This window comes from Centroberyx affinis, unplaced genomic scaffold (genome assembly GCF_046629955.1).
Source record: "Centroberyx affinis isolate AG114_WGS23_722 - 3 ecotype Tasmania unplaced genomic scaffold, CSIRO-AGI_Caff_v1 ptg002309l_1, whole genome shotgun sequence".
In the NCBI taxonomy this organism is placed as follows: domain Eukaryota; kingdom Metazoa; phylum Chordata; class Actinopteri; order Beryciformes; family Berycidae; genus Centroberyx; species Centroberyx affinis.
In genome coordinates, this window is record NW_027280581.1 from 1 (window position 1) to 27459 (window position 27459).

The 27459-nt window shown below is 42.9% G+C and overlaps 1 protein-coding gene across 1 annotated transcript in view; it reads left to right on the top strand.

Moving 5' to 3' along the window:
* Positions 1-1123: 1123 nt before the first annotated feature.
* The window catches only part of rapgefl1 (Rap guanine nucleotide exchange factor (GEF)-like 1), a 59973-nt gene continuing 33637 nt past the window's right edge, over positions 1124-27459 (top strand). Inside the window, exons 1-2 of the mRNA XM_071533027.1 lie at positions 1124-1128; positions 1849-2153. Coding sequence (XP_071389128.1) covers positions 1124-1128; positions 1849-2153 — 310 coding nt within the window. The remainder of the gene's footprint in view (positions 1129-1848; positions 2154-27459) is intronic.

Below are 27459 nucleotides of genomic sequence, written 5' to 3' on the forward strand. Positions count from 1 at the left end.
CAGACTACTGTAGAGATAATATGAGGTACTGTAGAGTTAATATGAGGTACTGTAGAGTTAAGATGAGGTACTGTAGAGTTAAGATGAGGTACTGCAGAGTTAAGATGAGGTACTGCAGAGTTAAGATGAGGTACTGTAGAGTTAAGATGAGGTACTGCAGAGTTACGATGAGGTATATAGACTACTGTGGATGAAGATGAGGTACAGGCTACTGTAGAGATAAGATGAGGTACTGTAGAGTTAAGATGAGGTACTGCAGAGTTACGATGAGGTATATAGACTACTGTGGATTAAGATGAGGTACAGACTCTACTGTACAGTTAAGATGAGGTACAGGCTACTGTAGAGATAAGATGAGGTACTGTAGAGTTAAGATGAGGTACTGCAGAATTAAGATGAGGTACTGTAGAGTTACGATGAGGTATATAGACTACTGTGGATTAAGATGAGGTACAGACTGTACTGCAGATTTAAGATGAGGTACAGACTGTACTGTAGAGTTAAGATGAGGTACTGTAGGGTTAAGATGAGGTACATACACTACTGTAGAGTTAAGATAAGGTGCTGTAGGGTTAAAATGAGGTACAGACTATACTGTACAGTTAAAATAAGGTACTGTAGGGTTAAGATGAGGTACAGACTCTACTGTAGAGTTTAGATGAGGTACAGACTCTACTGTAGGGTTAAGATGAGGTACAGACTATACTGTACAGTTAAAATAAGGTACTGTAGGGTTAAGATGAGGTACAGACTCTACTGTAGAGTTTAGATGAGGTACAGACTCTACTGTAGGGTTAAGATGAGGTACAGACTCTACTGAAGAGTTAAGATGAGATACAGACTCTACTGTAGGGTTTAGATGAGGTACAGACTCTACTGAAGAGTTAAGATGAGGTACAGACTACTGTAGCGTTAAAATGAGGTACAGACTCTACTGTAGAGTTAAAATGAGGTACAGACTCTACTGTAGGGTTAAGATGAGATACAGACTCTACTGTAGGGTTAAGATGAGGTACAGACTACTGTAGAGTTAAGATGAGGTACAGACTCTAATGTAGAGTTAAGATGAGGTACAGACTACTGTAGAGTTAAGATGAGGTACAGACTCTAATGTAGAGTTAAGATGAGGTACAGACTACTGTAGAGTTAAGATGAGGTACAGACTCTAATGTAGAGTTAAGATGAGGTACAGACTCTACTCTAGGGTTAAGATGAGGTACAGACTCTACTGTAGGGTTAAGATGAGGTACAGACTCTACTGTAGGGTTAAGATGAGGTACAGACTCTACTGTAGAGTTAAGATGAGATACAGACTATAGTATACTGATGACAGGTGGATTTTTATGTAAAAATCTACCTGTCTCATCAGTCTAAACCAGTAAGTGTAATTGAGATGCTGTAGATTTGCCCTACTTGCCAAACTGAAATTCTGGTGTCGGTACGGTCACTGGTGGGAAATCTTCTCCATGCTGGAAGTGACCAATCCAAACTGAAGAGCGAAATCCAAACTGTCTCCTAAACAGCAGTGAGCAGCGCTCCGTCCGGAGGAAGCTGGACTCATGAACGTTAGATCTTTTCCTCTCTCGTCTCTTTAGTATAAAGCATTACAGACCGGCTGGTTGGTAAACATGAGCGAGCTGTGTGCAGTTTACTGACATCACCTTACAGGATTTCTGGGTATTGAAGTTCTAACAGTTTTCAAACAGTTACCTCTTGGTGCCATTTGGAGCCGCCAATGTGCAAAGTTTCCTTCTGCAGCTTTAATCTCATACTTTGAACCCTATATCTCCACTCTGAACATTATACTCAAACTCTAAATTGGCAACTTTGACCTTTGACCCCCTCCAGCCCGGACAGCGAGGATCCCCCCTGCTGGCCCTCGGCCACGGGGACGGGTCTGGGCATGGCGCCCGGGACCGCTAATGGCCCCAGCTCTGGAGGAGGAGGAGGAGGAGGAGGAGACGTCCGCAGCCCGTCCCTGTCCAGCGATGAGCAGAGCTCCGAGGCCAGCCTGATAACGGAGACGAGCAGCAGTGGAGGAGGAGGAGGAGGAGGAGGAGGAACGTGGACGCCTCTTAATTCCGATACACCAGACAACCTGACCCTGACCCTGCTGGACAGTGTGGCTGGGAAACGCTACGGACACTGTACAGGTGAGGAACACACACATACAATTTTCACAGCAACCACACCTGTCTCCATGATGGAGGAACACTGGAGAACTGTGTGTTAGTTAATAAAGTTTAAATGTGTATGAAGCAGCTAGAAGCAGAGAGCAGCTGAGTCAGCTTGTTGTGGTGTGGCTGTAGATCCATTCAGTAACGTTCTCAGTAAAAGTGAATAGAGTGATAAGGTGGATTTGTTTCCAAATGTAGGTTACTGTGACACAGTAAACTGTCTTGTCTTTAGCCCTAGTCTCTACTCCAAAACATGAAGAGTTGTAGCTTGAGAAGAGTCAGCTCAGCTAACCTGAACAAACTGTTAGCTAGCTAACTAACCAGCAAACACACTGATGTTAATGTGAATATGCTAACGCTAGCTGCTACTAGCTACGTTAATGTGCTAATCAGATGTGTTAACAACAAGACGGTGATGGTTAGCTGACCAGATGCTATGGTTAGCTAGCTAACAAGCTGACATTATCTAAACACTACATCAATCAGATGGATCAGTGATGAAATGATCAGTTCAGTCAGAAACAGACAGAAATAAACCGTCTGTTCAGTTCTGCTGAGGACCTCCAATATGGCCGCCAGAGGGGTAAAAGCATCACGTAAAAGCCCTCTGTACTGTGTACGCATATATAAAAATACACAGATGGTACTGATGCTGGGTTAGAATGCGACGCACACACACAGGTACAAAGACGTGGACACACACACACACACACACACACACACACACACACACACACACACGTAAGAATGTACAAGCGCACATTTTCTTGGCTCTCCTTCGCATCTGAACAATAGAAACTGTGTTTTCTCTGTTTCCTCTTTTCTGCGCCAGAAGAGGTTTTGATGGTTTGACAGCTAGCACAAGAGAACGCCACACGGCGCTGCCGACGCCCGTCCTCGGTGACGACGGGTGTCACCAAAACATCTTCAGAGATACGTGGGTGTCGTGTTGACTCTGGTGCTTTGAACGCAGTTTGTGAGAGTCGTAAGGCAGGGAACTTTACCACGAGAAATCCCTGGCCAAGACAACGATTTAAAGGAGAAATCCACCCTGAAACACTTTAACACTGTAAAACAGATTGGTGATGCAGCTCGCATTTCTGGGTCCATTTTGTTGTTTCGTTTATTTTTCTCATTCCTGTGGATAACTGGCCAGATTAGTAGCTGTTTGATATGAGAAAATGTTTCAGGATGTAGAACCTCAGCGGTAAACGTCAGGTTTTGGTGTCAGTCTCTCAGAATCAAAGAGCGAGGGCTTCTTTCTAGAGCCGCCATTTTGCACCAAGAGACATTCAACAATCACACAGGGAAAAATCCATCGTAGAAGAGGCAGAGAGACCAGTTTCTGCACCCACAGGAGCAGGAGAGAGAGACCAGAATGCACTGCTGCCACAGCGACCATCTTAGCAGATCTGTCGTCCGCGGCGTGTGAAACTCAACACTCTCCTCGAAGGCATCGCTCTCTCTCAGCTCTCACTTTTTCTCGCCTGGGAAAAAATAGGAAGGCATCGATTTGGCGTTGAAAGGCATTGTGGGAAACGCAGGAAATCGCCAGCTGCGGTAGAAATAGACGAGGCAGGTTTGAGGGATTCACCAAAAAAAACGTGGAGATGCGAGGTTTTGGAATGAAACTCCTCTCATGTTTATCCTCCTTCAGAATACTCTGTAGTGGTAAACACAGAGATTTACATACAAGCCAGAAGATTTGGTGGCATAGCGTGCAAATGCATACCATGCTGCAAAACCCTCCCATCTCCCAGACAGGCAGCTGCTGCAGAAGAAGAAGAAGAAGAAGTGAGAGGAACAGATTGAACGTGACACGTGTGCGACGTGTTTTCAGAGACTCCATCGGCTCGGAAACACAAAATATATCTCGGCCGGCGGCTCCAGCAGAAATGAGGCAAATTTTAGCCTTGCAGGGGCTGTGCAGGACGCTGCTGACGATATGCATATTCATTTTACAGTTACCATAATACATGCTGTTCCCTCGGCCTAAACCGGGACTGAGTGTGTGTGTGTGTGTGTGTGTGTATGTGTGTGTGTGTGTGTGTATGTGTGTGTGTGCGTGTCCCTCCCTGCCTTGATCCAGTGGTTACATAATAACTGCCGTCCTCTTTGAGAAACCCAGGGTGCTTATTACTGGCGAAGGGGTGTGCATGCATGCGTGTGTGTGTGTGTGTGTGTGTGTGTGTGTGTCTGAGTGCCTTTGTGTGTGTGTGTGTGTGTGTGTGCCTTTGTGTGTGTGTGTGTGTGTGTGTATTTGCACGCATGTGTGCTTCTCATGTCTTGGAAATCAACATCAACCTTTGCAGTGATGCACTGATTGCTGCCTGTTACTGGAGAGGGGGAGTGTAAGTGTGTGTGTGTGTGTGTGTGTTTAAGTGTGTGTGTGTGTGTGTGTGTGTGTGTGTGTGTGTGTGTATAAGAATGTATACTTGTCGCATCCCAGACACCAACAGCACCAACCTTTGCAGCAGCAGCTCGGCTCTGTCAGCCCACCAGTCCGTTGCGTAACAGCTTCATCGATGGGATTTTTTTTTTCACTTTTCTTTTCAACAGTTTCTCCTTCGTGCTTCAAATCCAACTGAGGCGTTAAAAAAAAAGAAAGAAAACAAACGTCTACAAACCGGAGCTGAGGAGGTGAAGGGAGAAGCAACACGAAACAAAGAAAGTGTCCTTGTATTTTACAACAGGGTGTTTTGTAATAAGAGTCAGGAGTTTTACTGAAATCCTGACGCACACGATGAGCAATGAGCGTCTTTCAGAGAAGACAGTCCCCCCCCCCCCCCGTCCCATTCATTACTAATGAAGAACTCCCCCCGTTACTTCCTGCTTTTTACAATTGTCCCGGTCGTGTTCATGAATAATCCAGCACACCCCCCTCGTTAAAACGAGGCATCGTGTGTCTAGTTTGAGATGATGCAGGTTAGCAGTTTATTAGTAATTAACTGCCAGCTAAACTTCATTACTCAGTCAGGCCTGGAATTAAGTCATTTTTAGGGCAAGGCTGATTAATACAAATTTATTGGGGTGTAGGGCAATGTTAATGTAGGGCACCAAGGCCAAAACCAATGGTTATTAAAATCCTTTTTTCAGTCCTTTTTCCTCAACAAAATAAACATCCTAATAGAAGAATTAAGTGCTGCAGTGTGATACAGCTCATATGTAAGATGGCTCAGACTGCAAAGTTAGTTACATGTCCAGTAACACACGATAACGTAAGTGTAACCCAGGTTATTTTTTTGTAGCTACAATTTACCGATGTTCCCTAAACGCCTCATATGCAGGCTACTGCTACTGATAGAGTTTTTGCTGCTGTCAACCCGGTTCATTTTGCTATATTCTTCATTACAGCGGCTCATTACCCGCTGTACATTTAAACTGACTCTAGTTCTGCTCAAGCACTCATAGCTCTCTCTCTCTCTCTCTCCTTCTTTTAGCGACTTCCTCACTAATCCCACAGTTGTTTACACGCTTTTCAGATCTGATAGTTACTTAGCTTAGCAGTTAGCGATGGCGTCTCTCTCTCCCTCTCAGTTTAATTAATAATTAGCTGTTAATGTTTACGTTAACGTTACACATATATTTGCGGGAGTGGGAGAAATCTCGCGCTACTGTTGATGTCCAGCGTGATGACGGAGACACTGAGAAATGTGACGCAACTTTCTTTTAAGGCACAACGGTCAGTTCCGAACAGTATATGCTAAACTGGCCGTGTGGATAGTTCATTTTAGAAGGGGCATTACGGACACACTCCGGGGCATCCACGGCACTGGCCGTTGGGCCGTGGGATAACTCCTGCCCTGCTCGGTATTTGGCAAAATCAGGAAGACTTCACCCTGCTGTCCTTCACCCTGTTGCTCTGCAGCTTTGGCTCGTCCCTCCTGCTGCATGACAGTAATGAGTTGTACTTTCATGGCAGCCATTGTTTTCACAGAAAAAAGGTGTCAGGTTTCACAAATGGCGAACATCTCGACTTGGCACACAGTCACCACAGAGATTTCCCTTCATGCATTTCTCCTTCATCTATCCTGCGTTAAGGGAAGAATCCGCTCTGTGACACTCTGTGAAAAGCAGCTGCTGGTGATGTGCTTTGTCTCTCTGGCTCCATTCAGTAGTTTGTCGTGTTTCTCTTCTTCATGGATGACCGGCCAATCACAGACGAGGTGACGTCTCCTCCAGATGTTTCCAGCAGCTCCAGTGGAGTCTGATATGAGAAAATGTTTCAGGGTGTAAAACCATCAGTGGTAAACGTCAGGTTTTTGGTGTCAGTCCCTCAGAATCAAAGAGCGAGGGCTTCTTTCTAGAGCCGCCATTTTGCACCGAGAGACGTTCGACAATCATACAGGGAGAGATCCATCGTAGAAGAGGAGAGAGAGCAGGAGAGAGACCAGTTTCTTTCTCCACCGTGATGTTTTCAGAGGGTGTTCTGGCATTCTCTGTCTCCCAGTGGCCAAAAAGGAGCGAAATTTTGACTTTTGTCCGCACTGTTCCCTCTGGCCACAGAGCCTCAGCAGGCAGATATGTGTTGTGTTGTGTTGTGTTGTGTTGTGTTGTGTTGTGTTGTGTTGTGTGTTGTGTTGTGTTGTGTTGTGTTGTGTTGTGTTGTGTTGTGGCACATCCTTTTTAAGAGAGCGCACACACACACACACACACACATACACACACACTCCCATTATTTCTTACGACTTCCTGCCTTTTTTTGTGCGTTGCCCTGATTCCTGCGCCGGCTCCATCCTCTCCCTCTCCTCTCCTTCTCCTCTGCTCTCCCTCTCCTCTGCTCTCCCTCTTCCTCTCCTTCTCCTCTCCTCTGCTCTCCCTCTTCTCTCCTCCTCTCCCTCATCTCCTCTCTCTCCTCTCCCTCTCCTCTCCTTCTCCTTCTCCTCTCCCTCTCCTCTCCTCTCTCTCTCCCTCTCCTCTCCCTCTACTCTCCTTTCCTCTCCCTCTCCTCTCCCTCTCCCCTCCTCTCCCTCTCCTCTCCTCTCCGTGTCTCCTCTCCTTTCCTCTCCCTCTCTCCTTCTCCTCTCCCTCTCTCTCCTTTCCTTTTCCTCTCCCTCTCTCTCCTCTCCTCTCCTCTCTCTCTCCTCCCTCTCCTCTCTCCTCTCCTCTCTTCCTCTCCTCCTCCTCGGTACACTCTGTCCCGTCTGTCAGGACGCTGCGTGCGGCCCCAGAGCTGCGTGGGTCGTCACATTGAGGCTCTCTGATTGGTCCTGATGTTTCCGATACAGGCCGGCGCTCCGGCCTCGTCCCGCGGCGGCTCCGGGGGCTTCCCGGATAAAATGGCTTTCAGAAGCAGATGCCGTCCAGAGGGGGAACGTCTGCCGCTCCCCCGACCCGACCCGCCGGATAACAAACACGACAGAATCTGAACGAAGTCGAGTCGCATTCCCCCTCCACCAGCCCCAAAAATATGCAAAGCATCTCGCTTGTTGGGTTTAGGCCGAGGCGTTCTCACACCTTGTCGGGTCGGGGCGGTCGGTTCAAACCCCCCAGAGCGGTTTCTCCCTTCAGTTCAGCTGGTTTTGGGGACATGAGAACACGGCTTCACGCTGAATTAACTCTAGAAAGGTCAAATAGATTTTGAAAATCCTTCCAACAATCTTTCCAACTCTGGTTCTTACCAAGGTTATTATAGTTTTGCATTTTTCATTAGTTTCTTATTTTTTATTTCGTTTTGACTTTTTGTTTTCAATTTCAGTTTAGTTTTAATTAGCTTTTAAAGCGGGTTTGCTAGTTTAGTTTATATTTTTTGAAAATGCTTAGTGTTAGTTTAGTTTTTATTAGTTTCAGTGTTAGTTTTAGTCTTTTTTTGTAATATGGGGTATTTGTCAGGGGCGAGATTCAAAAATTCAAAATACTAGGCTTATGTATGAAATAAATTGACAAAGACGAAAACTAAAGACATTTTCTCTATAATTTTAGTTTATTTTAGTTCGTTTTGTAAACACACAATACAGTTTCAGTTATCGTTTTTCTGTAAAGCTTTGTTTTTATTTTTTATTTCAGTTAACGAAAATGTTTTTTCACACCTAGTTTTTGTTATTTCATTAGTTTTCGTTAACGATAATAACCTTGGTTCTTACAGCAGTTTGGTTTCAGGACGATTTGAACGCTGAGACATTTCGATCCTAAACTACAGAACAGCCACCAGTCGACCGCAGTTTGGCTTTTCTGCTGTTAAAGGAATAGTTCACCCAAAAAATGAAAATCCTGTCATCATCTCCTCCCCCTCATGCCAGTTGAAACACAGGTGAAGTTTGTCCATATAACACACAGGGAGGCTGCAGCACAACTCCATAGCAGCCTTCTCCAAAACAACTGAAGTCAGTGGGGACCAGTTCTTCAGAGTTCCAAAAAGACCTACAGTATATTTACACCATCATTTAGTGCAAATCCTAACTACAGCTGATTGATTTGCAGCAAATAATGGTGTATAGGTCTTTCTATTCACAGTGTGATTGTTTGGCTGTTTTTGTTTTGGAGCTCTAAAGAACAGGTCCCCATTGACTTCAGTTGTTTTGGAGAAGGCTGCTACCAAGTTGTGCTGCAGCCTCCCTGTGTGTTATATGGACTAACAAATTTCACCTGTGTTTCATTTGGCATGAGGGGGAGGAGATGATGACAGAATTTTCATTTTTGGGTGAACTATTCCTTTAAATGAAAAGGTATCAGATACTTTGTTCAGACTCTCATTCCATAAACAGTGGGATAATCCCGTAAGGATTTGACAGCAAATGAGATGATCCACAAATAATCCGCAGAGAGCCGATACCCCACAAGAAAGTCCTTTCCTGCACCAAATGTCTGACCAGAGTGTCTTTTGTTGATTTATATTAACTTTTTTTTTTAACCTTTATTCAACCAGGCAAGTCAAGTCAGAACAAATTAATTCCAGTAGCGGCCTGGCAGGAGGCAGAAGGCCTCTTGACGGGGAAACGGGGGGGAAAGAGAAGACAAAGACAGAGAGACAAGACAGAAACACACTTGAAGTCAAAGCAAACAGCCAAACAAATAACACCTTTAAATTAAAACATGCGACAAAAACACACAGCAGCCCCGACAGAGAAGACCCTGTCATCGTTCTGCAGACCGCCTGTGAGCTACTGAGGAAGAGTCTTTGAAGGCAGAGAGATGAAACCGTCCAATTTTTTTGCAACTCATTCCAAGTTGATGAATTATGGATCGTTTGAAATGTTGCTGTGTGAAGACGATGGACCGGAGATACGTTGTTGCCTTGTTTATTTTTTAAAATTTTAAATCATAATACACCTACTGCTCCATTTTCTTTCCTAAAACGCACTGGAAAGAATCGTCATAGATTCCCACAAATCGACTACGGCGGCCCACAAGGGACAGTAGTGATCATGGTGAAATGCAAAAAAAGCAGAGGTGGAAAGTAACTAAGTACATTTACTCGAATACTGTACTTAAGTACAATTTTGAGGTACTTGTACTTTGCTTGAGTATTACCATTTTATGCTACTTTATACTTCCACTTCACTACATTTCAGAGGGAAATATTGTGCTTTTTACTCCACTACCTTTATTTGATAACTTAAGTTACTAGTTACTTTGCAGATTCAGATTATTAATACAAAATATAATCAACTAATAAATTGTGATGTATTATTATAGAGTACTGTAAGCTACCCAGCAGTATATAAAGTAGTGGAAATCAGCCCCACCTTTTCCAGCTGCAACATTAAAGTGATGCTTACACATTAATGCATCAATAATTATAATTCAATAATATAATATATACTGTATTACTCTGAAATGGGCCATTCTGCATAATGAGTACTTTTACTTTTGTTGCTTTAAGTACATTTTGATGCTAATACTTTTGTACTTTTACTAAAGTAACATTTTGAATGCAGGACTTTTACTTGTAACAGAGTATTTTTATACTGTGGTATTTCTACTTTTACTTAAGTAAAAGATCTGAGTACTTCTTCCACCACTGCAAAAAAGGCTATCCTTGATTTTTAATACCATGGGCATTTCAGAACTTTTTTCCCCCTGAGCCCCTGATCATTTCAGTTTTTATTTGAGCAAATGTCCCAGCACCGTCACCTGTTCCAAACTCAGGTTCATGTTTTTGTTTTTTTTGTCGTCTTCCCCGTCACTCTCCACACACACACACACACACACACACACACACACACACACACACACACACACACACACACACACACACACACACACACACTGTCCAGTAAAGCAGAAACACTGAGAGAAAAGCCGCGGAGCAACCAGCTGCAGGGGGAACGGCTTGGCTCTGTGCCGCAGTCCAAAGGTCTGTGTGTGTGTGTGTGTGTGTGTGTGAGAGAGAGAGAGAGAGAGAGAGAGAGAGAGAGAGAGAGAGAAAAAATCCTCTTATTATCCCTTCACCAGTTCTTAGTATTGTATTGTTGTCGCTTGTTTATTGCAAGGCTGCTTGCAATTATGGGATGCACAAATACCTGCTGTTGGTACTTTCTGCATTTGTATCATATTACATTTGTATTATTATTTTTGTATTATTATATTTGCACCGGTCTCTGTGGATAAGCTCAGTGGGTTTATTTGGTTTATTTGGTTTTGTTAGTTCTCAGTATTAAGATGCTGATGTGAGAGGGCAAGCTAATTCAGTTCTATGAAATATGAATATCATTGATTACTTGTCTATCTATAGATATTATTATGTATTGATACACGTACTGAACACAGACCAACGATCCTCTCAGCTGGGAAACCTGTCACCTGAACAAGCAGGAAGCAGGTAGAAAGCAGACATTGAGCTACACTGGACATTAGTATCAGTAGTGTCAGTATTAGTAGTGTTATTACTGCTATTATTGCAGGGTCATGTTTTAAATCACTTCTTAAAACTTTATTTTACAGACTCGTATACAGTGTCATTATTTTACGATTAAATTACTATTGTGTTTTGTTTTTGTTTTACTTGTTTTAATTTATTTTATGAGTGTGGCGTTTGCTTTTATTTGATTGTTTAGTGTGATTATGACTACGATGATAATAGTTATTATTATTGTTGCTCCCTGGCTGTAGCTGACACAGAAACTGGTTTGGGGCCTGAGTTTGGGTCGCAGGAGTCTACATTTAGACTTGGGACTTGACTAGAGACTTGTGCCTCAAGACTTGAGACTGACTTGTGCTGAGTCTTCCAGCTCTCTCTGCTCGGTGTGTGTGTGTGTGTGTGTGTGTGTGTGTGTGTGTGTGTGTGTGTCAGTGTGTGACGGTCTCAGCTGCTGCGTCGGTCCATCGCTCATTCAGTCGTCTTATCGATCCTCTGAACTCCTCTGCCTCACTCCTGCTGCTGCCAGAGACAGAGATTAACAGAGATTAATGGACTACAAACATGGAGTGGTGCTAATTTATGAACTACAAATTTACTGACTGCAAAGTCACTAATTACAGCTTCTCAGATGAAGGCTTTCCTTCCAAAACAACAGTCACCTGATCACCATTATAAAACAGATGACTTCCTCTAAAGCTGTTATTTTGTCAGCAAGCTGCTCAAGACAGCAATTAACTTCAATTATAGTCATTAGTAAGTTTTAACTTGATCCAACACTCATTTTCACTTCAAATGGTGGAATTAAACTTCAATATAGTAGAGATGAAACGGCCTTACATGTCACTTTACAAGTTGAAAGTTGTAATTTCCCTTGTGGATCAATAAAGTAACAAACAACCGGCAGGAGGTTTGAGTTTTTACGTCACTTCGTTAAACCTGCAGTAAGAGGTTTCAGACCCTGTAAGTGATCCTGAAGCTGATGTGGGCTACATGGAGATTTCTGTGAGACGTAATGATACAAACAAACAGCCACACAGCAGCAGCAGCTTGTTGTTGTTTTCTCCTCTTTCCTAAAGCTTGTTGTCAAATAGTTTAAAACCAGCTCCTCTCCTCTCTCTCCCCCTCCCCTCCCTGAAAAAAAAAACTCTGGTAATGGCGAATCGATGAAGCGAGCGAGTAAAACGTTTTCAGCCAGTAAACTCACTACCTGCCTCTTCACTTGTCACCGTGGGTCATGTGACCTTCTGGCAAAGCGAGACTGGTAACCGGTGATATTTCTCCGCCGGTGTGTGTGTGTGTGTGTGGGGGGGGGGGTACATAGAAAATGATAGGGGCGGCTGTGTGTTTTGGCCTGAACTCAACACTGCAGTACTGTAGTAACTAATGTCTAAGTTAGTTATTCCAGAGCAGAGTCTGTTGAGTTGTTTACTTCCTCCCTCGGCCCTGGGGCAGAGGCAGAGAAACTGATCTGGAGTCAGCGCCCGGGGCTCATTGTTGACCCCTGGCCCCCTGACCCCTGGTCCCCCCCCGTTCCACTCTCACTGCTCCAGCCCGGGGCGGCTGGAGGTTTTCCTACCTGTTAAAGTCTCAGGCGGCCCGCTGAAGTGTTTTTATTTGACCGTCTGGAAGGAAAATGTCAAACGTTCGGTGTGTTTGTCTTCAGAAGGAGTTCAGTGTTTCTTCCACTGTCCTGTTTTTCCTCTGAAGTCTCTTGTGTGGTCTCACTGTCATCAGACCATCAGACCACCAGAGCACCAGACCATCAGAGCACCAGACCATCAGAACGTCCCTGCTGCCTGGTGGATGATTTTAGTCAGCTGATCGCTTAGAGGACCAACACGTCTCATAAAGTTTGTGAAATGAGCACAAACTCTGAAATACTGATTACAAGTTGTGGGAATAATGTGAAGATTACGTTAAGACATCTTTTGTCAGCAATTTAAGTCCTAAATGAAACTAGGGAATTTAGCTTGGCAGATACATGGCTGCTCCTTTTATTTATTATTTATTTATTTGTCTAGTTGATGCGTGTGTTGTTGTTTGTATAACGTGTTATGTCTTTTTTTTTACGGTGAAGGCAAAGGCAAATTTCCACGTTGTGGACAATAGTTTTGTATTCGTAGAAGAAAATGAACAAACTAGGGGGGTAAAAAATATCTTTCTATTTGACTTGATTTGATTATTTTAATGCAATGTATTGATTTCCTTTTGAAAGGAAGAATTGAGGGAGTTCACTCTCCGAAAAGTTATAGCACTATACATATGAGGCTGACAAAAGGTCTTTTAAGTTGTGACTATCTTTGGAGAGGTAAGGCACACTGACTTGTATACTGGTTGACAGTGTCACCAGTGTGAGAGTGACTACTCAATACCAAGAAGTAACGCGGCTTCATTCTGTGTTTCCTTTAGGGAGGTAAAAATATCTTTCTGTTTTACTTGATTTGATTCTTTTAATGCAATGCATTTTGCTTGTTCTTTTATATGAATTTTATCTTTTTATCTTTTATCTGCCTTCTATTGGTGTAAAGCACTTTGAGCTGCATGTTGTGTATGAAAGGTGCTATACAAATGAAGGTTATTATTATTATATTATTAAGCTCTTAAGCTTAGTTTATATCTGACTCAGTCGCGAGGTTTGTGTGCCACAAATGACACAATCGTGAACCTCGCTTTGCTCGGTCACTTCGTTGGTCGCTCAGCTCCCAGACTTTATAACTTGAAGTGTTGAAGTGTTGCGAGTGACGCTCAGTTCAAAATGGCCGGGACGCTCATACCAGCATTTGTACAACCCATCACTGAGAGATTACAAAGAGCATCAAATGGCCCAAATCTTCCTGCTTCACAGGGTATTTTCTCTCTACCGCCCCCTGTCTCTGTGGAGAATCCTGCAACGGAGAATGTGCCAAGTATGAATGCCTTCATGCTCTGTTGAAGTGCGCGGGCCGTCCGTGAAAAGCACCTGGGCGAAAGTATAACCAGCTGCAGAGTCTTCATATCTCCATCCAGTCCTGAGGAAACCCCCCCCCCCGGTCTGTTAAAGCACCAGCTGGTTTTACATTAACGGCAAAAACACCCTGAGTGGATTCATACAGGAAGAGAAGCTCTCGTTCTTAATCCCTCTAACCCCGACCTGATTTTTTTCCTGTATTTCTCAACACTGTACCGTTTCACCCCGCAATTACACTGTGCATAATACTTAATTACTCAGAGACTGAGTCTGTGTTGATGCCTAAACAGCCTATTTGTGGCTCTGGTTCTTCACCCAGTGTGACCCAGATCTGCTGTTTATTTTAGCACTTTCTTTTTAAGTCTGCGGCGCCACCCGCCACACCCATCTGACAGCTTTCACCCAGACCACCGTGTCAGAAAATCTGCCTGATACTGGAGTACCAAGCAGTAAATCTGTACATTTACATTTTTATATTTGAGGCATTTAGCTCACAGTCTGATCCTGTCGAGTTATAATGAGTCGAGTAGAATAAGCTTCAGTTTCTACATCAGCAATGTTACAAGCTACCAACAGTAAAGAGGTCAAAGGTCAGAGACACGTTGCCTTAACAATATTTATGTGAATCATAGACTGATCATGTAATAATAATAAACTTTATTCCTATAGCACTTTTATTACACAAAGTACTTAACAATTTACATTGTTAAGTACTTCAAAATGACTGACAGAGAGCCCCTACCCCCCCCGATAGTGTGTGGTACTTTAAATTAGGACCCATGGAAAACATGAACTCAATAAATAGTTCCATCTATTAAAACTGCATCGGCGGAATTGGGTGCTTTTGACTGGGGTCCCCCAGGACCCCAAACAGTTTGTGTGACCCCAGTTTGTGTGTCATGGCGTTCAGAAGGCTCAGATCCCACTGGCACACTGGCTTCTTCTTCTGTCTTATCACTGTCTACTGTAGGAAATAACTAATTAACCACCTGCTGCCACACGCTAGCATCTGTAAATCTGCATTACACTGATCCATCAGAAAAGTCTCAGAAAAGAAGATGTGTGTGTGTGTGTGTGTTGGTTTGTTGTGAGCGTCAACATGGCAGCGAGGCAGAACAACAGAAGAAGAAACAGACTCTACAGTATAAACTCAATAAGAAACTGATCTGAAGACCTTCAGTCATCCCAACGTCACACCAGGCTTTCTCTGCTTCATCTTTGTTCTGGTCGGACAGACGCAGGAAGGCCTCTGATTGGCTGAACGGACGCTGACGAGTCTGTGAGTTGAACTTTCTGTCAGAACAGACGGAAATGTGACAGATGGAGCGTCATCAGTCCTGTCCAGCTGAACGTCTTTATGTTCTCTCAGTGGATTTCTATTCATATTCTTTATTATCTTTTCATTCATATCCTTTAGTGCCTTTTCCTCTCTGTCTCTCATCTGCTGCATTGACCTAATTTTTCTCTTGGAAATCAATAAAGTTCTTTGAGTTGCAATCCCAGGAGATAATATTTTTTTTTAAAAAGAGGTTTATCTTTGCGGTCCTCGCTTTTGATATTTTTGAACTCAGATGACCCAGAAAAAAACCACCTGACTGAGGTGAACTGAACTGCAGCTGTGTGACGTGGAAACATTTGTTTTCTGTACATCTGCTGGAGTATTGACGAGGTCTGAATCCATCGATCACTGATCAGAGTGGCGGTCGTCAGCAGCAGTGTGTGAACTAAGAAGTCACAGCTAATGCTTTGAGATAATGAAGTGAAGTGTTTATTTTCTTTGCGTATTCCTTGATAGATTATCATGACATTTCTGTTGACCCTGATTGCAGTTAGTTATTCTTTTATTTATATTTACTTACTTACTTCTGTATTTATACATTTATATAATCCTCGGTGTTAATTTAACTCTGAACGTGTTACAGCGTTTATAGGAGTCCACTTTAATTAATTTGTGCATTTTAATTACTGTCTATTTTAATTCCTTCATTATAATTACTGAGTCCGTTTCAACACTTAAACACTTAAATTAACAATTTTCCTGTGTGGTTTTCTCACTACATTGACAATGTTATCTCATAATAAGTAGCAGTGTGTAATGTAAACACCTGGTCAACAAAAGGCAAAATAACAAAAAGGAACACAAAAGGAACATAAAGAATAATCACCAAAAATTTTTATAAATACATAATAATAATAACGATAATAATGCACTTTGTACAAAATATTGGCGTAACCCCGCCTCCCCAACCCCGACTGAAACGCTTTATCGTTTTAGGAATGCAGTTTTTTTTTTTGTTTTTTTTTCTCTGGGGACTCGACCTCCATCCAGTCCGTCTGGTTTCTCGGCTGATTCTGGTTTCCTGAGAACTTTGTTTCTGTTCCTGCTGCGTCTCGTCGGCTCAGAGGCGGATTCTCACCGGTCCGGTCCGACCTGCTGCAGCGGCACCGGAATGCCCCACACACACACACACACACACACACACACACACACACACACACACACACACACTTCCGTACATGCTTACGTACATACACACATGCTCCTACAGGCACACTTCCCACACATACTTATATGTATTAATTAAAATTGTGGTTAGAGTGGCACAGTTCTCACCAACACAGTTAAACTACATTTCATGCCAACACAGTCTCAGCAGTTTGTGAAATAGTCACGAAAATTTAATCTATTGATTCGTGTACATGGACACGATTTTGCCATTTTTTTCGTGAAATGAACACGACCTAGAAAACGTTTCTCCACCACGACCTGAATTACGTTCCTCCACCACGAATTTGAAAACGTAAGTTTTGGCAAATAAAACAACTTGGTTAAGGTTAGAGAAATGGTTTGGTCACGGTTAAATAAGAAAAAACGGTTTATTAAAAATTTAAATGTGGCTTACGGTTGAAATGTACTTTGAACACGCTGGGAATCGAACCCTGGTCGTCGGCATCGAAGGCAAACGACAGAAAAAAACGTGTTGCAGGTACGAAAGATACTTCCAATTGAAAAACATCAGTTTGAAAGTCGTGCTGAGTGTCACGAAAAAAATTGAAAAATTGTGTTCATGTACACGAATCAATAGATTAAATTTTGTAACTATTTCACAAACTGCCGTGAGACCGGGTTGATCCTGCAGCAGGAACCGGACTCCACATTTTCACGTTTTGCGGCGTGAAAAGGTTCACTAACGGTTCAGTTTACTGAAGTAAAACAGCTTTAAGTTAACGAGTTCAGGTCAGGTTCAGGTTTTTGCTCCACCTGATCCTCTCCTGCTGGGAAACACATTTCTACCACTTTTTGTGCACAGAGCTCCGTATTTACATCTTAAAACATCGTGTTCATTTCACGAAATTTCATGAGACCAGGCTGGCTTTCAACACCCATTTATGGAGTCATGAATCAGGAGAGCGGCACACATATTTACTAAACTATTTTACGTTTCAAACCTGTAGATCTTCATGCAGCGCTCTCCTTTTTCATGATTTTTTTGTAAGCTTCTAGTTGTAGCACCTGCTAAAAGTGTTTCAATGACATCTGGATACTGTCTCTTCTTTTTGTTCACAACACTGAAGAGAAGACTTGTTTTAAAAAGCATCAAACATGAAATTCGTCAGTCGATATTTAAAAAAAAAACGCAGATGATTCTATCTCTGTAAACATCATAAACTATTTTGTCAAAGAGCGTAAAATCGAGAAGCATTGATTTGAAGTTGGAAAGAAAACTGCCTGGATTTGATAAGTTGGGATCGAGTAATATTGATTAATATTGTTTTGAGATGAAGGTGAGAAGAGTGTCGGGTTTTGCCTTGAAAATCAGTGTAATGCTGTGAACTGGAACCTTGGTGTAAAGTTGACGTGTGTTTGACTACTGAATCAGTTAAGTTCCTTTTTATAAATCACATTTGTAGAGTTATTATACTTTTTGGAAGTATTGAAATTAATCGAAATAAAATCACGGGCAGAATGTGAGATTTTATGATGCGTTGAATCTTTGCTGAAAGAATCAAAATCGAATCGAATCGTTGGATTGAATCGTTCTGCTCCTCCTGTTTTATAAGCAAAAGTCTTAAATATGAACCGTGACTTTTAACAGTAAACCATCAAAACGAAACGCTGAGGGCGACACAACCTATTTCCCATGATGCACTTGGAGGGTCTTTTGTTTCTAAATCCCATCCAGTCAGAAAACAACTTGGAAAAAATAACCTGGCCAAGGATTAGACTCTGTGTGTGTGTGTGTGTGTGTGTGTGTGTGGAAACGAGAATGAACCATGAACCAGGATTATGTAAATCTAGGTTACTACCTCAATCCTCGCTCTCTTACCACACACACACACACACACACACACACACACACACACAGAGAGCAATGATTGAGGTGATGTTTTTGTGTGTGTGAGAGAGAGAGACAGACAAAAAAGAGGGTGTGGAAGGTTAAAGTAGACAGAGGGAAGGCGTGGCAGTCAGTGAGGATTTCAAAAAATAATTAGTGTGTTTGTGTGTGTGTGTGTGTGTGTGTGTGTGTCTTGACTCTCACACACACCCGCCCTTCCATTGATTACATCAGATCCAATGAATGTACCACAGGCTGCAGTGGGGTTTTTTCAACCTTCAGTCAGAGCTTTGTGTCGATAAAAGTGGCGCCTCAGAGCAGTAAACCTCGCTTTCCTTCCTTTTTTTTAAATTCAGTCTCCATCTTTGTTTCTCGGTTTCTGCTCTTCCCACAGATCACCTGTCAATCAAACAGTATGGGGGCGGAGCTTGGGTTTTCTGTCGATGCAGTTTGAGTTTCTCCTTTCTCTCTCTGTTCTCTGTAGGTGGCTATCGCTGCTCATGCTAACTACCCAGTTCTTCTTCTTCTTCTTCTGTTGATTCCAAACAAACCGGAAACATAAAAAACGCATCACTTCCTGTGCGGCAGGAAAGAGCGACCAGACACCGGCTGCTTAGAACAGACAGTGGAGAAGATTTAACTGGATATAGGTTGGATCACTGTGGAGTTAGAGCAACTGGTGACATTTATTTATATGAAAATGTTGTAGATTATTACAGGGTTCCTATGCAGGTCTGGAAAGTCTGGGAAAGTATTAAAAATGAATTTGATCATTTCCAGGTCTTGAATAGTTTGGGAATTTGAAAAAAATGTCTGGAAAAGTATGGAAAATGTTGCGGTTCAGGTCCGATACACACATAATTCTAGCTTTTATGTTGTTGTAGAGCCACTTTGAGTCCACAGTTTGTGTTGATGTGAAGAATAATGTTCAGATAGAGGGACGCTCTTATTACCCAGCCGCTGTCAGCATGCATTATATCAAATACCCACCAAAATCAAATCCGGTCAAGAACATAGGGTCTGGGAAAAATCTGGAATTTTAAAATGGAAACCGTGTAGGAACCCTGCCAATCATCTCACATATTCTGATATTTGTCGCTGTGAAGAACAATCTTTATCTATACAGTGATATGACCTAGTTAGCAGGGCAAGATGTCTATCTGTGTAAATCATATTGAACACCAGACAAAATCTGCAAAACAAATCAAGGTTCAAATCAAATCAAATCAAATTTTGTGTGTGTGTGTGTCTGCCCATGCCTGCGTGGATGTCAATAGGTTGTTGGTCCATTTGTAGTACAGATGATAGGTTTTTGCTCTGTGTTTTATTGTTTCTGTTCACCTGCCCAGGGACTACAGATGGAAATTAGCTAGCAGCTAAATCTGGTACAACGCATCTCCTCTCTTTGTTTGAGATTAATGTATTTTGTACATGGTCCCTGATATAAATAAACCCACTAAACTAAACTAAACTAAACTACGGTCTGGAAAAAGTATGGAATCTTTTAACTGAAAATATGTAGGAACCCTGTTATTACTTTAAAGACTTTTGTAACAATTTCAAATCTTAAGTGATTTAGTTGTTCCTCAGCTTGTCGGCCTGAAGTCTGCTTACCGGCTGGATTTGGATCGTTGCCTGGTAACATTAGCTTATTGAACATTATATCAGGAGGTATTAGGGACAAGAATCGGGGTCATTCTCATTACAGAGGCAGAACTCCATCTACTGCAGGTTAGCTTCTCCATGAACAGTCTTACTTTCAACCTAAGATCTGATTTTACCTCCACAGCAGGTGAGACAGTCAGCTGGTGTCAGCAGCAGAGGAAGCAGAGCAGACGCTTTTGGATCAATTTGGATCAATGTGTTGTTTCCCTCCACCTGCCTCGTCTACTTCTACTTCAGTTAGTGATTTCCTACGTTTCCCAGAATGCCTTTGGACAACCCCAGAGTCCGAGCCTGAACTTGTTGCTTTCAGTCAAAGGTGGGCGTATGGGCATATAAATAGCTAGCTAGCCGACTAGTTTGTGGGGCATGTTATGATCGCAGCCGCAGCCTTTTTACTCAAACCCCAGCCTGTCTCTCTTTGCTGCATTGCATTCTGGTCTCTCTCCTGCTCCTGTGGGTGCAGAAACTGGTCTCTCTCCTCTTCTACGATGGATTTCTCCCCGTGTGATTGTTGAACGTCTCTCGGTGCAAAATGGCGGCTCTAGAAAGAAGAAGCCCTCGCTCTTTGATTCTGAGGGACTGACACCAAAACCTGACGTTTACCTCTGAGGTTTTCCATCCTGAAACATTTTCTCATATCAAACTATCAAAGCTTCTGGAAACATCTGGAGGAGACGTCACCTCGTCTGCGATTGGCCGGTTATCCACCAAGAAATGTTTCTTCTTCCACCGGTAACACTTTACAATAAGGGTCACTAAGTTAAGGGTTAGTTAATGTTTAATAATATAACCCTTAATTAACAGTCAACTAATGTGTAATTTACTAATGGTGTTCATGTTAACTAAGGTATTCATTTATACATTATTTAATAGTTTATAAGATGTGATATTGATGATATTAAATGTATAAATTAATATCTTAGTTAGCATGAACACCATTAGTAAATGATTACCAGACACATTAGTTAACTGTTAATTAAGGGTTAGTTAATTAAGTATTAATGTACCCTTATTGTAAAGTGTCACCTTTGCACCAAATATAACAAAATGGACCCACAAAATGTAAAAGGTGCATCACCAATACATGTTTATACCAGTGTTAAAGTGTTTTTGGGTGGGTTTCCCTTTAAGTCACATGACATTTATTTACATCTGTGGTTCCTACAGAGTGATCCGGGGCAAAATGAGGAGTAGCATCATTTCATTCTGGTTTTATTTGAAGCGAGGCGACTGGTCTGATCAAAGGTTCCCAGTGAGACTCTGAACCCAAAAACACTCTCATGCCAAGACGCTGTGGATGAGTCAGCTCGGCGCATAAAATACAAACACAGAATGTAAATGGGTTGAAAACGTACAGCCGCCCACACACACACACACACACACACACACACACACACACACACTCTAAAATCAGTTTCCCAACAGCTACAACCCGATCGTGTTAAATAAAGCCTCGAAAAACAAACCATTACTTATTTCCAATAAGCCAGCGGTTGCTATGGGTGGCATCTGTCTACCACCCCATAATATTATCACGGCTCCAGACCATACACTGGTCACACTGCACCGCCCTGTGTGTGTGTGTGTGTGTGTGTGTGTGTGTGTGTGTGTGTAAACAGCTGCTTCCAAGGTAAAGCAAGACACGATAAGTTTCCTGACAGTTTCATAAAAGAGGAACAACCGTGCCAAAGTCAGTTTCTTACGTAACACACACATTCACACACACACACACACACACATTCACTCACACACACACACGGAAGCAGGCGTGTTGAGGCAGGGTGGAGATGTTCAGGTGTGGGAGTGCTACGCTGTGAAGCACATGTAAACAACATTTCTACTGAATGAGGTGTTTGCTTGTATTTGTGTGTGAGAGAGAGAGAGAGAGAGATTGTGTGTGAGAACAAGACATTTGTGTGTGTGTGTGTGTTTTCATTTGTCATTGTGCATGCATAAGGGTGTGTGCGGATGAATGTATGTGTGTTCATGCGTATGATTTTGTGTGTGTGTGTGTGTGTGTGCAGGTAAATACAGAGAGTTGGGTATGTAGAAGTATTCTTGTCCTTTGGACTGTGACTCATTACAGCTGGATTCCCTGAAAAACAAACAAAGGAGAGGGAGTGTGTGTGTGTGTGTGTGTGTGTGTGTGTGTGTGTGTGTGTGTGTGTGTGTGTGTGTTTTACCACCTCCACCTACCTTGTCCCCTGCAGAGATGAATGTGTCATGCTACCGGTCTCTTAAAGCCTTTTAACATTCCAAACTTGTCAGTTGTTACAGTTTTACAGACATTTTATGATATAGAAGAAAACAGAGAGCAGAATACAGACAGTGGAAGACATGAAACTACAGGAATAAAGTTTCTTTGGGTCACAGATGTACACCGAGAAGCACAAAACAACAGGAAATAACTCGCTACAGCGGGCTACACACGCACAGATCCCCGTCCAAACTGCATATTCTTAGATCGTTGGTAAGCCAAATCTAACCATGTATTTTGTATTTTTCTTAGTCTGCCATGAGGTTAGTTTTTTATAACTTTTATATATTTGGCTGTCTAACAGGCATAAAGAGAGACTGTTAGCATCTCTAGCAAGTTAGCATTACCCTGTTACATTTGTATGGCCTTTTAACCCAAAATGAGACACCTACTCTCACAAAGTGATTGATGGCGCGAAATTAAAACAAATTCTGGTACATTACAAAAGATAGTAAACTTTTTTTTTTTAAATTTATATAAACTTTGTTGCACCCCCTGCAGTGCTAACAGGCATAAACAGAGACTCTTAGCATCATTAGCGAGTTAACGTAACCCTGTTAGTTACTCCAAAATGAGACTCCTGAACGACAGCACACAATTAAAACAGATTATTGTTCTTTTTAAAGCACAGTAGGGTTTTTTTAGTAGTAAAAAAAAACTTTAAACTTTTATATACTTAGTTAATTGTCCCTTCTGGCAGTTCTAACAGGCATAAAAAGAGACTGTTGTAGCATTACTAGCATTAGCATTACCCCCTTCTATGGCCTGAGACACCTACTGCCACAAAAGGATAAATAGCACACAATTTCTGGCACTTCTAACAAATTCTGGTACTTTTAAAAATATTTTTTTAAATGTCTATATAGCCTACTTGGTCCCTGCTGGCAGTGCTAACAGGCATAAAGAGAGACAGGTAGCATCACTGTCAAGTTAGCATTACCCCGTTAGATCTTTACTCCAAAATGAGACACATGCTCTCACAAAATGATTGACAGCACACAATTAAAGCTAATTCTGGTACTTTTTAAAGCATATTAGGGATTTTTTTTACTTTTATATATTTGGCTGTCCTGCCAGCAGTGCTAACAGGCATAAGAGACAGGTAGCATAGCTAGCAAGTTAGCATGATCCTGTTGCTACCTGGATGGCCTGAGTTTTAGCTACTTCAAAATAAGACACCTACTCTCACAAAATGATTGACAGCACACTATTAAAACAGATTTCTGATACGTTAGGGTAGTGGGTATTTTTTTACTTTCATTTAGCCGAGTTGGTTTTGTCCCTTAAAAATATAAAAAGAGACTGATACTGTAGCATCACTAGCGAGTTAGCTTTACCCTGTTAGTTGTATTGCTGAATGAGTCATCTTACTGCCACAAAATGATTTACAGTGCACAATTAAAACTAATTCTGGTACATTTGAAAAGAAAAGTAGGTAACTTTGAGTCTTTGGTTGTCAAAATGAGACATGATCCTCTACGCTTTAGAGAAATTGAAAGATAATGTGTCTGTGAGCTCCACACACCGGCCAGCCGCCTCCCACGCAACACGTGGCTCACCGGCCAGAAGCTTGAATCTTCACCGGAACTGGAAATGTGATTTTTATTTGTTTTTTTATTTGTCTTTTCGCACCAGATAACCGTTTGTCATGTCTGGCTGATTTCTCCACTGAGATCACATGGGAGACGTTCAACAATCACACGGGGAGAAATCCATCGTAGAAGAGGAGAGAGGAGAGAGACCAGTTTCTTTCTCCAGCATCTCTCTCTCTCTCTCTCTCTCTCTCTCCACCCACAGCTGAATGCAACAAGTGCACACACCCCTTCTCTGGGGGTTGTCGAAAAGGCATTCTGGGAAATGTAGTGAAGTAGAAGTAGACGAGGCAGGTTGAGGGAATTGTGGGTTCACCGAAAAAAGCAAATGACGACACTTCATCCCTAAATATACTTCTGGAATGTGTTGAACATCACAGACTGATGAGATCTGACAGTGAGAGGATCTGATTGGGTGGATTTTTCCTTTAAAGTGGATTTAATTGGACAGGTGGACCCGTGCTGTGTGTCACACGGGTTTGAATCCCGGCTCCCGGTCTCCTCGTCTGTCCCGTGGCTCGTCACCGCTGCACACTCCGCTTGAGTAGAAAGACGGAGGAGGATAAAGAAAGAGAGACGAGAGAGAGAGGAAAGAGAAATATGAAGCGATAAAGAGAGAGAGAGAGAGAGAGAGAGAGAGAGAGAGAGAGAGAGAGCCTACGTGACAGGACTGGTTTGAGCGTGGGAGGGAAAATGTGTTTTTTTTTTTCTCTCTTTAGAGAAAGAAGGAAGGATTAAGTGAGAAAGCTGCCCACTCGTTTACCTCTCACTGGCTTTTACCCTCCTCCTCCTCTTCTTCTTCCTCCTCTTCCTCATCTCCTCTCCTCCTCTTCCTCATCTCCTCTCCGCCTCTCCTCCTCCTCATCTCCTCTCCTCCTCTTCTTCCTCCTCTTCCTCATCTCCTCTCCTCCTCCTCTTCCTCATCTCCTCTCCTTCTCTTCTTCCTCATCTCTCCTCCTCATCTCCTTTCTTCCTTTCCTCCTCTTCCTCATCTCCTCTCCTCCTCCTCTTCCTCATCTCCTCTCCTCCTCCTCATCTCCTTTCCTCCTCCTCTTCCTCATCTCCTCCTCCTCCTCTTCTGCCTCCTCCTCTTCCTCATCTCTTCTCCTCCTCTTCCTCTTTCTCTCCATCTTGACCTCTTAGAGCCGTGGGCTTCCCTAAGGTAGTTCAGCCTAACTTCCGTTCTGTGTGTGTGTGTGTGTGTGTGTGTGTGAGAGAATATGGGCATGCATATACTTCTGTGTGTGAATGTGTGTGTGCGAATGTGAGTGTGTGTGTGTGTGTGTGTGTGTGTGTGTGTGTGTGTGCTCGCATAAGAGGCTCTTTAGCACCTGTTCACATGGCAACCAGCACTCAACGAGACATTTGGAGAAGAGGAGTGGGAGGAAGAGAGAGAGAGAGAGAGAGAGAGAGAGAGAGAGGGGGGGGGGCAGGAGAGGAGGAGAAAAACAGAAAGCGAGGGAAGGAAAGTAGGAAAGAAGGAAGGAACAGAGAGAGAGAGAGAAGGGGCCTTGTAGATATTTTGTTATACACAGCCACAGTGATAATACAACACACACACACACATTATAGTCACACTCACTTGCTCATTCGCTCACTCTCTCACTCACACACACACTTGTTCACTATCTCACTCAACCGTTCGCTCACTCTCACTCACTCTCTCTCTTGCTCTCTCACCCACTCAATCACTCACTCGCTCGCTCACTCTTGCATTCACTTATTCGCTCACTCATTCACTCTACCTCACCCACTCATTCACTCTCTCTCTCTTACTCACTCTCCTTCTCTGCTCACTAACTCTCTCTCTCTCTCTCTCTCTCTTGCCCATTAACTCAAACTCTACCTCTCTCTCTCTCTCTCTCTACCTCTCTCTCGCTCACTAACTCTCCCTCGCTCGCCCTCTCAGGTATAAATGTATATGATTACATCAATTGATTTGATTTACACTGTATGATCCATGTTCTTATGTACAAGAATACACAAGTATTACTATTTAATACTTCACTTTGTATGATGTAAATACACACACACACACACACACACACACTGCAGACACACACACACAACTCTTCACACACTCCGTCTTCACACACTAGCTGGCACTGATAAGTAATCAGTTTGTTGATCAGAGCAACAGAAGAAGTTTCACCGACTTGGACGATGAGATTTTAACTTTGTGATGGTTAGGAAGGTGGAGTGCTGAGGGAAGGAGGCAAGGAAGGAAGGAAAGAAGGAGGGAGGGAAGGAAGGATGGAGCTGACCTCCCTTCAGGAGGAAAAATATTCCCGTCTCTCTCCTTCCCTCAGTTCTTCCCTGTCTGTCCTTCCTTGCCTCCTTTCCTCCCTTCCTCCTTCCCTCCCTCAGTCTTTCCCTCCTTCCCTCCCTCCTTTGTTTCTTCCTTCCTCCCATCCCTCCCTAGCTCTCTCCTTCCTCCCCTCCTATTCTCCCTCCTTCTCTACTTTTCCCTTCCTCCTTCCCTCCCTGTCCTTCCTTGCCTCCCCCCCCCCTCAGTCTTTCCCTCATTCCCTCCCTCCTTTGCTTCTTCCTTCCTCCCCTCCTATTCTCCCTCCTTCTCTACTTTCCTACCTCCCTTCCTCCTTCCCTCCCTGTCCTTCATTGCCTCCTTTCCTCCCTTCCTCTCCCTCCCTAGTTCTCTCCTTCCTCCCCCTCTTATTCTCCCTCCCTCTCTTTCCTTCCCTTCCTTCCTTCCTTCATTCGTCCCTACCTCCTTTCCTTCCCTCCCAGTCTTGTGTTGCGTGATCCATTTTAATGTTGAGGCGATTCTATCTCGTCTTGCTAAGAATAGAGGAGTTAGCTGCTCTCTCTCTCTTTCTCTCTCTCTCTCTCTCTGCCTCTCTCTCTCCTGCTCACTCTCTTAATCTCTCTCCCACCTGTCTACTCTGTAAATCTCTCTCTACATCGCCTCTCTCTCTAGATATCCAAGTCTAAATTTCTCTCTCTCTCTAACTAACTCTGTTTCCATCTGAATGAAAACGTAAAATGTGAATTACGTGCGAATAAATCGACTCACTGAACGGCAAAATACAAAACACATCCGTAAAAAAAAAATGGAAAAAAAAAATCAATTAGTATTGGACAAGTTCTTCTTTCAACGTCGGCCATATTTCACGCTTTCAGTCGAAGAAGAAAATAAAGAACTTGTGACGGCGGGTCGATGTTTCTCCAAGGTTTCACCCACAACATCTCAGAGACTGAACCGAGCCTGCGTCAGTGTTTATTAGACTGAATGAAAAGTGTTTCCATCGCTATTCATTTAGTGACAAAAAAAATGGAGGCGACCTTATCAAAACATTTTCCGGTTTCCTTTTCGGCTTTTTTCGAATTCGATGCGTCAGAATTGGCATCAAAATATTTGTATTGGAAATGCGGCCGCTGCTTTCTGCCAGAGTGTCCTTGAGCAAGACACCGTCTGTCTGTCTGTCTGTCTGTCTGTCTGTCTCTGCTTGTCTCTCTTTCTCTCTCTCTCTCTCTCTCTCTTGCTGTCTCCCTCTGCCTCTCTCTCTTAAGTCTAACTGTCTCTCTTTCTTCATCTCCCATCTCTCTAGTTTTGTAACTCTCTTGCTAAATTTCTCTTTAAGTCTGCCTCTGTCTGTCTCTCTGTCTCTCTCTCTCTTTCTCTTTCCCTCTCTCTCTCTCTCTCTCTCTCTCTCTCCCTCTCTC